The sequence below is a fragment of the Fukomys damarensis genome, unplaced genomic scaffold, assembly GCF_012274545.1.
Source record: "Fukomys damarensis isolate Sample0158 unplaced genomic scaffold, DMR_v1.0_HiC HiC_scaffold_7, whole genome shotgun sequence".
In the NCBI taxonomy this organism is placed as follows: domain Eukaryota; kingdom Metazoa; phylum Chordata; class Mammalia; order Rodentia; family Bathyergidae; genus Fukomys; species Fukomys damarensis.
In genome coordinates this window covers 28,044,800-28,062,248 of record NW_022900919.1, presented here as the reverse complement: position 1 = coordinate 28,062,248, position 17,449 = coordinate 28,044,800, and the positions used below count along the sequence as shown (strand labels likewise).

The 17,449-nt window shown below is 42.1% G+C and overlaps 1 protein-coding gene across 6 annotated transcripts in view; it reads left to right on the top strand.

Moving 5' to 3' along the window:
- Positions 1–1,484: 1,484 nt before the first annotated feature.
- The window catches only part of Naa20 (N-alpha-acetyltransferase 20, NatB catalytic subunit), a 33,255-nt gene continuing 17,290 nt past the window's right edge, over positions 1,485–17,449 (top strand). For 2 of the 6 annotated variants that reach the window (XM_010634186.2, XM_010634187.3), the window contains exons 1-4: positions 1,487–1,634; positions 4,772–4,796; positions 11,322–11,412; positions 12,051–12,186. In XM_010634186.2, the coding sequence (XP_010632488.1) occupies positions 1,582–1,634; positions 4,772–4,796; positions 11,322–11,412; positions 12,051–12,186 (305 nt within the window). In that variant the 5' untranslated portion in view covers positions 1,487–1,581. Of the gene's footprint in view, positions 1,635–2,346; positions 2,521–3,561; positions 3,684–4,771; positions 4,797–11,321; positions 11,413–12,050; positions 12,187–17,449 lie in introns of all 6 variants that reach the window. The other 4 variants (XM_010634180.3, XM_010634181.3, XM_010634179.3 and 1 more) reach the window with 4 other exon arrangements.

Here is a 17,449-nt window from a genome sequence, read left to right as displayed (position 1 = left end):
GCTGCAAATTCTTAATAATGTTCTCATATCCCTTTTATTAAATCAGCACAGACTTTTCAAAGTGTAAGTAGCCCTCAGATGCATTTGTAAAGATCCATTAAACATGAGTGTGTATATGTAGGCTCCCAGGAGAGAGAAACAGGCCCCCTGCATGTGGGGTAAGCCATTAGGGCACTACCACTGTGGAGCTGAGTTTGGGGTTCCCTGGTTGGGGGTTCACCTGTACTGCACCCTGCATCCCAAATGCCAGGCTCACCATGCCTCAGACTCCATTGACCTGACTTCCCTTCCCTGCACTCCCACAACCCTACAAAGACGTTACCATGGCTGCACCCTTCACCGACTCAGCAGCAGGCTGAAGGTGGGAGAGGCTGTTAGTGCTTGTCCGAAGGGCTGAGGACAGCACTGTGTTCCTCTTATCTGTGAGTCCCTCCCCTGCTCTCCAACCTGTCTGGCTGGGCACTGGCCCTAGCCCTCTCAGATACTAATCCTAGGGATGTGCACCAGGGGGAGTTGAGGAGGGAGAGCCAGGCCTGTCTCTAGGAGGTCTTCTGTGCTGTCCTCCATGGCCCTGTCTCTTGCCACATCTTGCCCCTGCCATGTGGCGACTGGACAGGGCTGTGACTGGGAATGATGATTGTGGATCACAGTTTCTATCTGTGGTTGCAAACTAGTGGCCCAAAGAACCCCGTATCTGCATTGGCCAGGCTGTGCTTAAATTTGGGATCCTCCTATCTCAGGCCCCCAGAATGTTGGGATTACAGGCGTGTGCCACATGCCCTGCTCAAAATTCCTAACTTTTAATAACTTTTCTTTTTTTTTTTTTGAGACAGAGTCTCATTATGTTGTTCGGGCTGGCCTCAAACTTGTAGTGATTCTCCTGTCTCAGCCTCCTGAAAACTGGGATTACAGGTGTGTTCCACCACACCTGGCAATGTTAATTTTTTTTTTTTTTTTTTTTTTTTTTTTTTTTTTCGGTGCGATTTTTTTTGGTACCGGGGATCCAACTGAGGTCCTTGTGCTTGCAAGGCAGGCACTGAGCTAAATCCCTGGCCCCTAATGTTAATTATTTTAAATTTAAATTTAAAAGGTGATGTTCCCTTCAGTTATTTGAAAACAGCATGCTTGGGATCACTCGGCTGTGAACATGTGTTTTGTAATCAGACATTTTATGAAATCCAAATCCGGAACAAGAATGTCTTATGACAATTTCTCTTTCAGAGTAAAACATGACACAAATGTAAAATCCAATAGGTTTCAAAGGTTTAGTCTGAAAAAAAGATGAAATACTCCATCAATATTTCTTGTGTTGATGGTATATTGAAATGATAATGTTTTGGGTATGCCGGGTGAAATGATACATTGTTAAAAACAACTTCAGAGCTGGAATCCTACAGGAGTAGTCGGCAATTCCAGATTCCGGCCGCCAGAGGTAGCTACACGGTTTGCCGTCTTTGCTACGCAATTTGTTGCCCGGAAGTAGTTCCAGGCCCCGCCCCTTGGAGGCCGTGAGCGAGGTGACTTCCGGCAGCGCGGACTTTGGGTCGCGGTGTACCGGATTCAGGGCTGCGTAGCGGCAAGATGACCACGCTGCGGGCGTTCACCTGTGACGACCTCTTCCGCTTCAACAACATGTGAGTGCGGCGCGCCCTAGCCAGCCAAGCCCCTCTCCTCCGGGCCGGAGCCCCGGGGCGCTCCCGTGCCGGACGGAAGCTGGCGGGGAGCGGGCGCCTGTTTGTTCCCCGCTCCCGGATCGGGTCCCGCTTCAAGCAGCGCTGTGAGCAGAGCCCCGGTTCAGAGCAGGCCGGTGACTTCCAGACTTTTTTAATAAAAGAAATTCTTACGGAAATGTCTAAGCATTCAAAGAGTTGAGACAATTTCATCGCGAGCTCCTGTGGACAGCATTTGGATCGTGCGCGTGCCGTTTTGCCAGGGTGGCTTTGTCGCACTTCTGTCCGTCTGTGGAGCCTGGGCCCACTGTGTGCAAAGGACCAGGCGGTTCCCATTCAGAGTCGGGAGGGTGAACAGGGCTTTGAGCTGAGACCTGGGACGGCTCACAGAGGGAGTGACCCGCGGTGGAAACTGAGCGGGAAAGAGGACGTAGGTCTTGGGACCTGTGATAGGGCACTGGGCACCCGAGCATGTGAAGTGATGGTTTCAGTAACTGAGCAGCCAGAAAAACAGCTGAAGCCGGGCTTTGGCTCTGTGCTGAGGGAGATCTATGGGAAACAGTTTCTGTTAGGCCTGTCTTGTGTTACTTCTCACGCCACCTGCACCTGCCCCGAGTGCCCCTGAGTCCATTTGATCCTCACAGTTCTGTGACGTGCTCGCCCCTTCTTCCTTTAGATGAAGTAGGGAGTACACATCCCGGTGACTTGCTGCAAGTGATGGAGCCCCGGACAAGGAATCTTATCCAAGGAAATTGGCTGACTGCGCTGGTTCTTAAAAAGTTGGTCCCTGACCACGGAATATTTTGGAATTGCAGATTCTTAGCTATTTGGAAGCCACTGCTCTGACGCTGTAAGACCCTTTGGTATCCTTGGGGATTGGTTCTAGGACCCACCGTGGATACATAAATCCAGTGGTGTACCAAGTCCCTTATTTACAGTAGCGTCTTATTTTAATTTAACCTTAGACACCTCTTGTTACTTTCAGTCACCTCTTGGTTACTTAGAATGCCTGTACGTAGTTACTGTGTCGTTCAGGAAATGATGCCAAGCAAAGAGTTTGTACGTGTAAAGACGGAGGTGCAGAATACACGGGTTCAGAGGACCAGCGAACTTAACCAGCCTGTAGGGTGTGAGGTGATTTGAGGAGTAAACCACACTTTCTTGCTCCCTTTCTTGGGTCATTTTGTAGGAAACTGAGAATCCTTTGGGTTAGGAATTGAAAGCAGCAATGGGCGTAGACCACTGCAATGAATTTAATGTCGGTTTTATTTTTGGAGAAATGTTTGAGTGCCTGCTGTGTGCCAGTGCTTGAGATAAAGTAGTTGATCAGAAAGAAATGGTTGTCTTGGGAATTTACATTTTAGAGAGGAAACAAGTAGAACTGGTAGAACCAAGTAGAAGATGTAGACCTTAGCGTTTAGGGAAGGGAGAACGGAGTGGGTGGGATTTAGCTGTAGATCTGGTGTTCAGGGCAGGTGTCCCTGAAGAGGGGAGGCAGGAAGTGTGTGGATACCTGCTGGGGTAAAGGGAAAGTACAGGAGCAAAAGGCACCAGGTCTTGGCCTCTGGTGGCCATTCTAGGATCTGGGCTCCTGTGCTACATGTCTGGGCCAGGGGTTTCAGGTTAGGTGTGTACTAAAGGGGACTCTGAGGATTGACATTGTGTAGAGATGATGACAGGCGACATCAGTGATGGAATGAGTGTAGAAGGTTCTAGGATACCCCCAGGGGCACCAAGGACCACAGTAAAGGAGACAGACCCTCTGAGGCAGGAGGAAGACCCACAGGTGGGGGGGTCTCAGCAGCCAGGAAGAGAGCGTTTCAGGCAGAAGGGGAACAGTGTGGAGAGCTGTTGATGGCTACTGTGTATCGCAGCTGGATATTTCTTCCAGGAAAGAGACAGAAACTGAGGGTGTGGGTGCAGAAAGCTCACAGGAGCAGGATCCTGCATGGTGACACACTGCACGAGTAGTGACAGATGAGCAGCAGCACCTTGGTACAGAGGCTCTGCCAGGTGGGTCAGTATGGGACTTGGGTGGCACCTTCTTTCTGTTGTATGTGCTGTGATGAAACAGAAAACATGTGAAACACAAGGGCAGACTGTGGGTGAGGCCAGGTGAGACAGGCTTTAAAGTGGTGGAGAGGATGGGAGAGGACCAACTGTCCTGGTGGGCCAGGCTCTTTGGACTCACATGATCGCTCTGGAGGTGTGTAAGGGCAAACTGTTTTCATAATGCCAAGGTGCTCTGCCTTCCATCTCATCCTCTCACAAGTGGACAACCAAGTTTTCCAGATGTGTGATCTTTGAACAGCAGGCAAAACAAATATGGGAGAATAAACAAATGTGTGGTAATTTTTTAGTGTAAAGGGGGTTTTGAAATCAAAAAGGTTGAGAACTGTTGGACTAGAGAAATGTTTTCTGGCCGTTAGGCATCGTAGGGGTCCCCGGAGAAGAATTTGACAAGAATGGGAAGGAGAAAGTCGAGGGTAGCTGCTTTTGAGCCTGGTAAAATTGTGCTTCCATTGAGTAAGAGGAAAGAGGGGCCAGAATAGGCTGGGACAGAGGAGATGAGTTTCAGAAATGTGGATTTGGGGTGGTCCAGGGCCAGGTAAGGGACCTCCACCAGGAATGCACAGTGGAGAGTATAGGGAGGAGCCTTGTGGGAATGTGGGGGTTGAGAAGCAAAGCCAAGGGGTAGGAGTCCCCACAGTTAGAAGGTGGAAAAGAGAAGAAATGCTTGTATAGGATGGGCGGCACATGAGTGTGACCTTCTGTCTGTCTGTGTGAGACTGTTATCTACTTGGTCTCCATTTCTGCTACCAGTTTATTGCTATGGAAGGTTCTGATGTACTTTATTAACTGTAAAATGATTTGTAAAGAAGCACTTAAAGGAAAATGTGTAGACACCATTGTAGTTGCTGTGACAGCTCATTGTGGCTGCCACATAGCTGAAACCATCTTCCTTGGGTCCCACACTGGGTTTAAAGCTGTGGATGAAGCACATTTTGTTCCCTTCCAGCACATTATTTTTAGCCAGCTTATTTAAACTGGTTTTTGTGAACACTGCTTACTATTGACTTTTCTTTTTTTTTTTTTTCCAGTAACTTGGATCCACTTACAGAAACTGTATCCTTTTTTTCAAAAACATTAAAGAAGAAAGTGGAGAAACAAAAGGAAAAAGCATCTTGATTACAGAAAAATCTGAAAACTTTTAGATGAGAAACAACATAAGCAACATTGAGTGTTTACTTTTACAATGAGAATTGTGCTATACTACTTGACAGGCTGGTCATACAGCACTCCTCAAAGGTCAGCCAAATCGAAGTCCACCCACCTCGCCCTCTGGCCAAGTGTGCTGTATATGGAGGGAAGCACAGTGGTTACAGTAGGGCAGTTTATTTCCCAAATTAAGTGTGCAGGGTTAGGGTGTTCTCACTTGCACTGTAATAACAGATAATCGCCACATCATCTGTGGCCCCAAATTGGATTTCTGGACTGTGCTTCATGTTCTTTGCAGATGAGTGGAGGCTTCTAGGAACTGATAATTTCCCAAAAAGAGAGCATGGTGAAGGCTGGTGAACATATTAAGAGTTCATAAGAGCTTAGTCTCCCCAGTCAGAAGGCATCTGGACCAGCTAGGTGTGATGGCACGCCGGTGATCTCAGTACTTTGGGAGGCTGAGGCAGGAAGACTGAAAGCTTGAGCCTACCTAGGCAACTTAGCAAGACTGTGACTGATAATGGCGAGGAGCTGGGGATTTATCTCAGTGCCACAACCTGGGTTCAACTCCTAGTAAGTCGGGGAGGGAAATGGGCAGACGAACACCAAAATGACAAGCCATGTTAACATGTCAGACCATCCAGAAATGAAAAAACAAATGGGCCGGTGCTGGTGCTGGTGAGGTAAGGCACCTTCTAAATGAGTGGCAATATCAGCTGGTATGCTGTTTCTGGAAGGTACTTGGGAAGGGTAATAGTAATTCTAGTTATTGAAAACTAAAAATAACAGTAGATGTAGTTTATGTAAGAGATTAGCAAACTAAGGTCCATAGGCTGAATATATAGCCCACTACTTGTTTTGTATTTACATTTTATTGAGGTAAATTTATGCTGATACAGTTATACATTGTATGCAGCTTTCAGGGTTTGAGCAGATGTCCCAAGACCCATGTATATCCAAAAGCCTGGGACAGGCGCACTCTGACCTTTTGCAGAAAAAGTTTGCTATCCTTATATCATTACACAGTTATCCCGGGAGAATTAAAATTTTGGAATAACGTTACAACAGTAAGGAGATACTTAAATAAATTTGTATTCATGAAGGACTTAAAAAGTTAGTTGAGGGCTGGGAGTATAGCTCAGTGAAAGAGCACTTGCCTAGCACTGTGAGGCTCTGGGTTTCATCCGAAGTTCATCAGAACATTAAAAAAAATTTTTTTTTTCTTCTTTTTTTGAGGCAAAGTCTCCCTTCGTAGTTCAGGCTAGACCTGAACTCGCTATGTAGCCCCAGGCTGGCCTCAAACTTCCAAATGCTGGGATTACAGGTATGTGCAACCACACCTGGCTAAAGTTCTTTATATATTCTGGATAGTAGTCCTTTGAGGAACAGCTGATAACCACTGCAGAGGAGCACTGGCTTCATTGTGCAGTATGTATTTGAAAATAAGCTGTTGATCCTGGTGGTTGATCTGTGTGTCGGGCTGAATGGCAGAAGACTGGCTGGCCTACCCTAGTCAGGGTTGTGGTGGAAGAACTCCCAAAGTCATGACTGTCCTGCAGAGGAGTGTGAGGACCTCAACACTGGGAAGCTTTTCCTAGAACTTAAGTCTTTTTTTTTTGGTACCTGGGATCAAACTTGGGATCTTGCACTTTCAAGGCAGGCCCCCAAACCACTGAGCTAAATCCCCAGCCTGGAACTTACTCTTTATTTTCCCAGTTTATTGATACATTTTAGGTATAGGATACGGTTACATTCATCATTAGGATCTTATACCTTTATATGATGTGTCTTGTGGTTATTTTTTCTCCATTCCCCTGCCCTCCCTTCAACCGCCAACCCTTTCCTATTTACAAAGACTTTGTTTCCAGTTTTTCCTTGTCTCTTTTTTCTTTTCCCTTTCCTTTCCCCTACCCTTCCCACTTCCCCTACCTCTTTAGACCTTTACTGTTTCACATTATCAGTTACACATTTTGATCCTTATTTGCACTTTTAGTTTTTCACACCTGACAAACTTTGGTATTTACACGTGTGTCCTTTTTATTTCACTTAAGAGTATGGCCTCAATGTGCATCCATTTAACTATAATGTTACTAGTTTCTCATTCTTTATGGCTGGGTAGTATTCTATTTTATTAAAAAAAAAAAACACACATCTTTATCCAGTCTCCAGTTGATGGGCAATTGGGCTGTTTCTAAGTTTTAGCTATTACAAACTGTGCTACTATAAACATGGGTGTGCATATATTGCTGTGGTATGATTATTTTAATTAGTTTGGGAAGATACCCAGCAGAGGAATCGCTGAATCAAATGGGACCTCTAATCCTATTTTGAGGTATCTCCATACTGATTTCCACAGTGGTTGCACCAGTCTCAACTCCCATCAACAAAGAAGAAGGGTTCCTTTCTCCCCACAATCCTGCCAGCATTTGTTATTGGTTCATTTCTTGATAGCAGCCATTCTTTCTGGGGTGAGTTGGAATTTCAGTGTTGTTTTCATCTGTGTGTCTTGAATGAACAGGGATGTTGAACATTTTTTCACATTTGTTTGCTACTGTTACTTCTTTGTGAAATGTCTGTTCATTTCAGAAGCCCATTTTTGAATTGGGTCTTTATCTTTGGGTCCGATTTTTTAAAGTTCTTTACATATTCTAGAGATGATAAAATTTTTTTCCAACATTGTAGGTTGTCTCACAGCTTTATTGTTGGTTTCTCTTGCAGTACAGAAGCTTTTTATATTTATTTTTATTTTGGTACCGGGGATTGAACTTGGGTCCTTATGCTTGCAAAGCAGGCTAAATCCCAGCCCCTGCAGAAGCTTTTTAATAAGATGAGATCCCAGTTGTTGATTCTTTGTGCTAGCTCTTGTATTCCTGAGGATTTGTTCATAAAGTCTTTTCCTATGCCAATGTCTTTGAGCGTTCTACCCAACTTATCTTTCAGCAAGTTTAGTGTTTCTGTTTTAATATTTAGATCGTTAATCCACTTGGATTTTAGTTTAGTGCATGGTGAAAGACAGACATCTAGTTTTAATCTTTGGCAGGTTGAAATCCAGTTTTTCCAACACCATTTAGTAAAGAGCATTGTCTTTTGTTTGGCTCCTTTGTCAAGGATGAGGTAGCTGAGTATGTCTGGAGTTGTTTCTGTATCTTCTAATCTATTCCACTGATCCTCGGGTCTGATTCTTTGCTAGTACCATGCTGTTTTTATCACAGTGGCTTTGTAGTGTGGTGTCAAGTCAGGGATTGTGATAGCCCCTGCCATCTCTCTATTGCCTAGAATTGCTTTTGCTATTGTAGATCTCTTCTGGTTCAAAATGAGTATTTGGGTTGTTTCTTTCTAGTTCTGTGAAACATACTTACTGTTGGGATTTCAGTAGAGATTTCATTGAATCTATATAGCAGTTTTGGAAGTATGGCCATTTTCACTATATTGGTACTTCCTACCCAAAAACAAGGGATGTCTTTCCATTTTTTTATATCCTCTTTGATCTCATTTTTCAGAGTGTTGTAGTTCTCAATGTAGAGGTCTTTTGCTTCCTTCATTAGATTGATTCCTAGATATTTCATTTTTTTTTTTTGGATGCTACTGTGAAAGGAATTGTTTCCCTAATTTCTCTCTCAGTGAGTCTGTTGTGTACAAGAAGGCTAATGATTTTTGGGTGTTAACCTTGTATCCAGCTACTCTCCTGAATGTGTCAATTAAGTCAAGAAGTCTTTTGGCAGAGTTTTTGGGGTCTTCTATATAGACTACCATATTGTCAGCAAATAATGACAATTTAACTTCTTCTTTTTCTGTCTTTATTGCTTTTATTTCTTTCTTTTGTCTAATGTTTCCAAAATTATATTGAACAGGAGTGGTGATAGTGGACATCTTTGTCTTGTTCCTGATTATAACATGAAGGTTTTCAGATTTTGACCATTTAGTATGATGTTGGCTATTGGTTTTTCATTGATAGCCTTTATCAAATTGAGATAAAGACTATCTACTCCTATTTTCTGTAGGGTTTTTATCATGAATGGGTGTTAAATTTTATCAAATGTTTTTCCTGCATCTGTTGAGATGATCATACGGTTTTTGTCCTTGGCTCTGTTAATATAGTGTATTACATTTATTGATTTACCTTTGTTGAACCATCCTTGCATCCCTAGGATAAATTCAACTTGGTCAGGGTGTCTGATCTTTTTGATGACCCTCTGTATTCTGTTTGCCAGTATTTTATTGAGGATTTTTCCATCTATGTTCATTAGGAAGATTGGCCTGTACTTCTCTTTTTTGGTTGCGTCTTTCCTTGGTTTTAGAATCAAAGTAACACTTTCTTCCAGGAATGAATTTGGAAGTATTGCTTTCCTTTCAATTTCATGGAAGTGTTTAAAGAGTAGTGGCAATAGTTCTTCTCTAAATGTCTTGTAGAATTCAGCAGTGAAGCCATCAGGACCTGGGCTTTTCTTTGTTGGTAAATTTTTAATTACATTTTGTTTCACTGATTGTAATTGGGGTGTTTAGAGTTTTTATATCTTGGTTCAATTTTGGTAATTCATATATATCTAGGAATTTGTCCATTTCATCTGTGTTTTCAGTACAGGTTCTTGAAGTAGGTATTGATGATTCTCTGGATTCCTGCTTGATCTCTTGTGACTTCACCTTTTTCATTCCTAATTGCATGGATTTGAGCCTTTTCTTTCCTTTGATTAGATTGGCTAAAGGTTTATCGATTTGATCTGTTCTTTTGCATAATCCACTCTTTGGTTTTTTTTGTTTATTTTTGGCTTGTTCTCTTAAGTCTCCATTGCATTGATTTCTGCTGTGATCATTGTAATTTCCTCCCTTGTACAAGCATTGTTTGTCTTGTTCTTTTTGAAGGAGCTTGAGGTTCGGCATTAGGTTATTTGAGCTCGCTCTGTTTTCCTAGAGTGGGGATTCACTGCTGTGAATTTCCCTGGTAGAACAGCTTTCACTGTATCCCATAGATTCCTGTATCAATATGTACTGTCATTATCATTTAACTGTAGAAACTAAACTGTCTAATCTCTTCTTTAATTTCCTGTGACCCATTGGTTTTTCAGGAGAGTGTTATTCCATTTCCATGTTATTTGTGGAAATGCAGTTTCTTATGCTATTGATCTCTAGTTTAATTTCACTATGGTCTGATAATATACAGGGAATAACTTCAATTCCTTCACATTTGCTTAAATACATTCTTATGAGGTAGCATGTGGTTTTTGAGAATGACCTGTGTGCAGCTGAAAAGAAAGTTTATTCTGATTTTGTGGGGTGGAACACTGTAGACATTTATGAAATCCATTTGTTCAAAAGCTTGGTTCAGTTCTAGTATTTTGTTATTGATGTTTTGTCTAGATAATCTGTCTGTGACAGTGGAGTATTGAGGTCCTCAACTACAATTGTATTAGTGCTTTTTTTGTTTTTCCTGTCCATTAATATTTGTATAGTTGGGTGCATTAGTATTTGGTGTATATATGATTGTCATCTCTTCATCTTGCATTGTAGAACTTAAGTCTTTTTATGTGATTGATCGCAATCTCTCCTGAAACTGTACCAGAGAACTTACACTGAGAGGGAATAAGCGAACGGGTACCTAGCAGTGAGGACGATCCGGGGTGGAAGAGTTAAAAGATAAGTATATTATTCAGGCAGTTACTCTTAATACCTGAGTCCTGAAGTTAGTTTTTATCTGCAGCATTAGAATCAGTGGAGAAAACTTGGTAATTGTTCAGTTGCCTTTGGAAGGACTTAGGTTATAAAGTTACTTTCACAGCCTCATAGCTGAAACTTAAGTAGGAACCCGCCATTATTTTTCAGCACAGTTGTGGAAGCATGAACATATCACTGCTTTGTGCTGAGCACTAGTGCACAGACCTTACACTCAGAATAGGGGGGAGGTAGATGGTGAACATGAGTCTTGGGTGCTGGGAGATGCTGCACAGAAACCATGTGCGGTATCAGGAGGGAGCAGATTGAAGAGCTTTGGGGTACTTACAACTACACAGTGCCATCTCCATCCCACAGTTGAAATGGTATGTCCAGGCAGTTTTGTTTAAAATCAGTGCCAACCTAAATATTTCACATGATATGACTATAGAAGTTGTGTGTGTATAGAACTAGGTCTAAAAAAACAATATGCTGGAGATTTTTGGTATTAGAGATTGCACCTATGGCTTGCACATGGTAGAAAAACATCCCACCAGTAAGCTACATTTCCAGCCCCTTTTTTTTTATTTTTGAGATGGGGGTCTAACTTGCCCAAGTTGGCCTTAAATCAAAGTCCTCTTGCCTCAGCCTCCTGAGTAGGTGGGATCACAGGTGTGTACCACCACAGTCAGCTTAATAAGCTTTCCCAGGGAAACTATTTCAAGATATCCATTTAATGAAGAACTTTTTACCATCTACTAATTTTCACACCTTAATGAACTGTAGTATGGGATTCCTTTTTACTTACAGTACCTCGCCCACTGGCCAGAGTATTTCATCGTTGCAGAGGCCCCTGGTGGAGAGTTAATGGGCTACAGTGAGTATTCCCCCACTGTACTGTTTTGGGTAGGAAGACAAGATTCTAACGTAGGGTTATTTTAGACTGTAGAATTAGAAGTATAAGCCTGATGCTGCTAAGTTTCTTTCCTTTCCTACCATACCGCAGCTTACTGATGTCTTTGTCTTTTAGACATTGTGGTAGACCTAAGGATGAGCAGTGAGTCAGACAATTGTGACATCAGTCTTCCCGATTTTTCAGTCTATATTTTTGTTACATTTCTGGATGATTTATTTGGTACACCATGTGAGGATTATAGCATCTTCATTGAATTAACATTATCAGCAAAACCTTGGCCTGTGAATTGTCTCAGTTATAGGTGCAGATCTGCACAAAATGTAGACACTGGAAAAAGTACAAATATAGGTTTAGAAATAGTTATATATTTAGTATGACATTAAAAAAAAATCCTTTCTTAAGTCTGATCCTAAAACTGGATGTGGCATTTCATTTGCAAATTAATTTTCGAGTAAAAGAACTAACTCTTGATGGCTGGCCCTGAGTAATACTGAAAATTAACAGTCCTTAGTTTTGTCATAGAAACGTCCCAAAGAGTGGCTCTGTGTTTCTGTGTAGTCAGTGTGTCTAACTTTGCTGTGCCTTTTTTTTGCTGGCAGTCATGGGCAAAGCAGAAGGCTCTGTTGCAAGGGAGGAATGGCATGGCCATGTTACAGCTCTGTCTGTTGCTCCTGAATTTCGGCGCCTTGGTTTGGCTGCTAAGCTCATGGAGTTACTGGAGGAGATTTCGGAGAGGTGAGATCTGCTTTTCAGCACACCCTGTGATCTGTGCACCCACCCTGCCCATTGTCTGCTGAGCATCTATAAGGTTCCCCTTCCGGCTGGGTGACTGTCCCAATTTTACACTTTGGGAACTTCATCTTCAGCCTATAGAAGACCTCACAGCTCTGTCACACCTGTCACTGCTCCTGCTTTGCTGTGAGGAAAATGGAAGCAATGTGTGTGCTGCTGCATTAGGACTATAGGCCAGGTAAGGTGGATTAGGCCTGTCTGCAGATTTTTTTTTGGTACTGGGGATCAAGGCAGGCCACTGAACCACTGAGCTAAATCCCCGGCTTTTTTTTTTTTTTTTTTTTGAGACAGGTTCTCACTATGTAGTTGAGACTGCCCTGGAACTCACTATGTAGCCCAGGCTGGTCTCGAACTCACAGCGATTCTCCTGCCTCAGCCGCCCGAGTGCTGGGATTAATGTCCAGCTGCAGGAGCTTCTATTAGTGCTTGAGCCACTGTGGTGGTAGCGGCAGCAGCGGCCCTGGCTTCTACTGACATCACCCAGGGTAACAAGCAGTAGGTTCACAGTATCCAGAGGACAAGAGAAAATAGTTCAGTTGTAAGCTTAATAAGTACAGTTTTTACAGCCTAAGTACTAGTAGCCATTAGAAAAAATACATTGAAACAAAATGTGCTTATTTCATTTTTCATTGTGGTGACACGTTAATGAGATGTATACACCTGTTAAGCATCGAATGACTTCTAGACTTTGGAAACAGTTTCTTGACCACCACCTGCCTTCTATGTCCTAGTGATACCCCTAGGGCACTCATTTGTGTGTTTTTTAATCACACCAACAGGCATATACTCAGCTTCATAAAAATATTATGTCATTGAAAAGGAATGTAGCATGATGTAGTGTTGAATTTGTTAACTGCTTTAACATTTACCAGTACCTGACAAGTAAAGTTTTGCTGTTTTTTCCCCTGAACATAGGATATATCCTATGGATCCGCTGAGTTGGGAGAACCTTAGTCCATAGTTTGGGAACTGCCACCATGTGACATTAAAATAAAAGAGAACAGACTAGGGATTTAGCTCAGTGGTACTGCTCGCCACCTGCCTCGCAAGTGCAAAGTCCTGAGTTTGATCCCCAGTACCAGAAAAAAAAGTAAATTAAAAAAATAAAAGACCTACACCCTTGTTATGAGATATATGGTTACCCAGTAATTAAAAAAAAGTCTTCTCCCATCTGTTTGGAAGAGACAGTGTGCATCTGACCATTGTCAAGGTGCCCTTTCCTTTCCCTCTCAAGTGTAAACCCTGACAGAGTGTTAGGAAAGAGGACGGTGGAGGAGAGGCTTCCAGGGCTTGATGTCCACATGGTGCATCAAGTAAGGGCATTTTAAACAAGTAATTGACAGACACTGAGCCCCGTGCATTGTGAGCCCATCAGGAGAGGAAAGGAATGGCATTAGCTGAAAAGGAAGTCAATTTTAGGCTTTATGATTTCTAAAGTTCTCCCTAGAGTGAATAAGGGAGGAAATTTTTTTAGTAAGATACAGCTTAAATACCTTATTAGTGACATCCTTGTTGTAAAAGGGTACCTGGCATTACTGTACAGAGGACAAGGAGATAGGAAATGGGTTCTGACTACTGTGACATTGCACATAGGATTTAATGTATTTGTGGATTTTCTCTTTTTGAGTAGAAAACCACTGTTTCCCAATTCCCTTTGAGATTCTGAAGCATCATCATTTGGAAACAGCTGCTAAGGTTTTTATTTTTGGTAATGGGCATCAAACTCTGGATCTTAGCTTGCAAGACAGGTGACAGAACCACTGAGCTAAATCCCCAGCCCACTGCTAAGGTTCTTAAGTTGTTTTACTTATATGAGTGTGTGTATAGAAACATACACACAGACATGCTTGTATGCATGTAAATAGTACATAATTTCCAGAGGACCCAGAAAAACAATGTTAAATACTAAAAGAAAAGAAAAGGGAAATTAAGCTGGTAAGACAAAAAGTATAAAATAAGGTAACTGTGAACCCAGATATTATCAGTAATTACAACACTAAATGTTAATGGACTAACAGCTCCTGTTAAGACAGTCACAACCGTAACCTGTTTGTAGGAAATATGTGTAAAAATTCAAGACAAAGGAGGCTTAGAAGAAAAATTTTGAATTGTCATCCAAAGCCTAGCCAAAGAAAGTTGGTGAACTTACAGTAATAATAGTCACTTTGTATTTGAATAATTATTACCAGAGTAAAGAAGGTCCTTGCATATAGATAAAGATTTAATACATCAAGAATTTGTAACAGTTAAAAATTTTATGTACCCACTGACTTACGTTCAAGGTAAAAAAATCTAAAACTTAAAAAGATGCAAGGAAAACAGACAAATTATGATAATGGGAGATTTGAACATACTTCTTTCTGCTAGAACAACCTAGCAGAAATTGGCCAAGGGTATAGAGCAAAAGTCAGCAAGCCTTTCCTGGGTCAAAGATTAAATATTTAGACTTTGCAGACCACCTAAGGTCTACTGTGTACTTCTTTTGTTCCTTTCTTTAAATCTTCAAAACCATAAAAACCACACTTAGCTTGAAGGCAATATAAGAACAAGTTGCAAGCCTTAAAAGGACTTCATTCAGTAGCCAGATCTCTTTATGTAAAGAAACAGCGCTTCTCTAGAAAATTTCAATGAATAGGAATAGGAAATAACTACTATAAGCTGTCTTTGTTACTTTCTCATTTTTGAGACAAAATACCCAATGCCCAAAGTTAAAAGAGGAAAGGTTTATTTGCCTCACAGTTTGTAGAAGTGTCAGTCCATAATCAGCTGGCTCCAAGGCAGGATGGCAGGGCAGACAGGCATCACAGGAGAAACAGTTCACAGCGGGTAGAAGGTGGCAAAGCAACAAGGGGCAACTACAGCTCTTTCCATCCCTCAAATCTTATCCAGGATATTTAGGACAGGTAGCATTCACATCCTTAATCCTAGTCCCCTACTACATTGCACCATGAATCAGTCCCAGCATCATATACTCTAGATCCAGCCACTTTTGAAAAAGTGCCCCCCCACTGCGTGCAACTTTGTGGGGACACCCAGACACAAGTCATACAGTCACTTTTTATACAAGAACAAGTATGTGGGAGCACTCTTCAGCTTACCTTTAAGGCTGAGGTAACTGCTAACACTGCCTGACGAAAAATTACAAAAGGGAAGATAGGAAATTTCAGCAGCAGAAATCCCAGAAGGACCACAGCAGGATGGGCTAAGCAATGCCTAATGAGGAGGATGCATCAGGAGCAAGGGTACTTGAACTTCAGGCTGAACAGCAATTGTTAGTTCATTAACACATTCACACTGGGGCCATAATTCTTATGCCTTTCTGTCAGGTTGCTTGAACCATGCACAACTGTCCCATTGGGCAGCTTTTTACAATTTTATTAGTAAAAAAGCTGATAAATGTGATTAGATCTATTTGTGCCACCAGTGGTACAAGCTGCCCAATGGAACAGTCATGTGTATACCACTGGTGGTTCAAGTCAGTGGGAATGTGTGAAATGCAGTAAGTTTGATACAATCCATTATTCTTGATAAAAACTGTCAGCAAACTAGGAAATAGAAGTAGAGAGTAACTACCAAAAAACCTGAACTATTTTATAGATAGGGCCATATAAATAGTACCCCAGGCTTCTGTAAGTTAATGTTTAGAATTATTAAAAATAAAGAGTATCAAATCAATTGTATTTTAATGTACAAAACCAGTAAAATACAGAAAAAGATGCCTGCAGTGGCATTAGCAATTACATGCTTAAGAAAAGTCACACAAGCTGAGTATAAGCCCTCTGATGTTTACGAACGCGATTACTGACAGACAATAAAATAGCCTGTGTATGTGAGAGATCCCTCTATGGATTAGGGGACTTCACAAAACTTGCAGTTGGCCACACATGCAATGTAATTGCAGCCAAAATCCTAAGTTTTTGTGGAATTGGTTAAGTCGATTCCAAAATATACAAAAAAGAGGCAGAATAGTCATGGAACAACAAAACGAATGGGTTTGCCCCTCCAGACAGTAGTGTGTAGTGAACGACACATTGCCTTGGTGCTGCTGGAGTGGGCAGCTGTATAGACCAGCAGAACACAGTATGAGAAACAAGCCCAAGGATATGGATTGGACGGATTGGACACACCGCTGGTGGCCCTGCAGCTCTGTGGTGTAGAAACAGTCTTTTCAGTGCAGGCTGTCCACCCAGAAGTTTCCCAGGTTTCTCCACTTAACCATACAGAAGTCAGTTCCAGATGCATGAAAATTCTAGACATGATGTGCACAACTCGGAAGCTCTGAGAACGTAATATACAAGAGTCTTACTGATCTCAGGGTAGAAAGAATTCCTTAAATAGGCCATAAAAGGTGTTTACTATAAAGGAAAGACTCATATATTCAGCTTTAACTAAAGTGTGTAACTGGTCAACAAAAGATACCACGAAGATAAAGACATGCCACAAATTGGGAAGACACCCAATGCTGCATACCCAGAATACATAGAGAACTACAGCTGGAAAGAAAATAGATCACAAGTACTGTACAGAAGGAAAAATCTGAATGGTCAATTAATAAATATATGCAGCCTCTTTAGTATCAGAAATGTAAGGCAGGTGCACACATGTAATCCCAGGGCACTAAGAGGCTAAGGCAAGAGGACTGCAACTTTCAGCTGGCACAACTTGAGACTTAGACCCCATTTCAAAATAAATAACAGGGCTGGGGAAATAGCTCACTTTGAAGGCCACAGTACTTAAAAAAAAAAGCAAACTAAAATCACACAGATGCGATTATACCATCAGCTTGGCAAGAACAAACCTGTCTGGTACACTCAGCCCTTGCTACTGCAAGAGTGGAGACGCAGTCACCATGTGGGATGTAGGTTGGTAAAAGAGGTCGGAAGATTGGTCAGCATCCTCTGCTGAGGCTGGAGGTGTGTGGCCCTCTCACAGCATTGGACCCCCTGCTATAGACCTTAGAATTTCACACGCCATGTGATGAGATGCTCACCTGTCCACGGCAGCATGGTTCACAGTAGGAAAAGCTGGAAAGGTTTATCAGTGGAACTGTGGATCACTCAGGTATAAGGGGTGGTCAAAAACAGCAAATGTTAAATCTTAAAAATTACAGGGCCGGGGATTTAGCTCAGCAGTTCGGTGGCCTGCCTTGCAAGCGCAAGGACCCAAGTTCAATCACCGGTACAAAAAAAAAAAAAAAAAAAAAAAA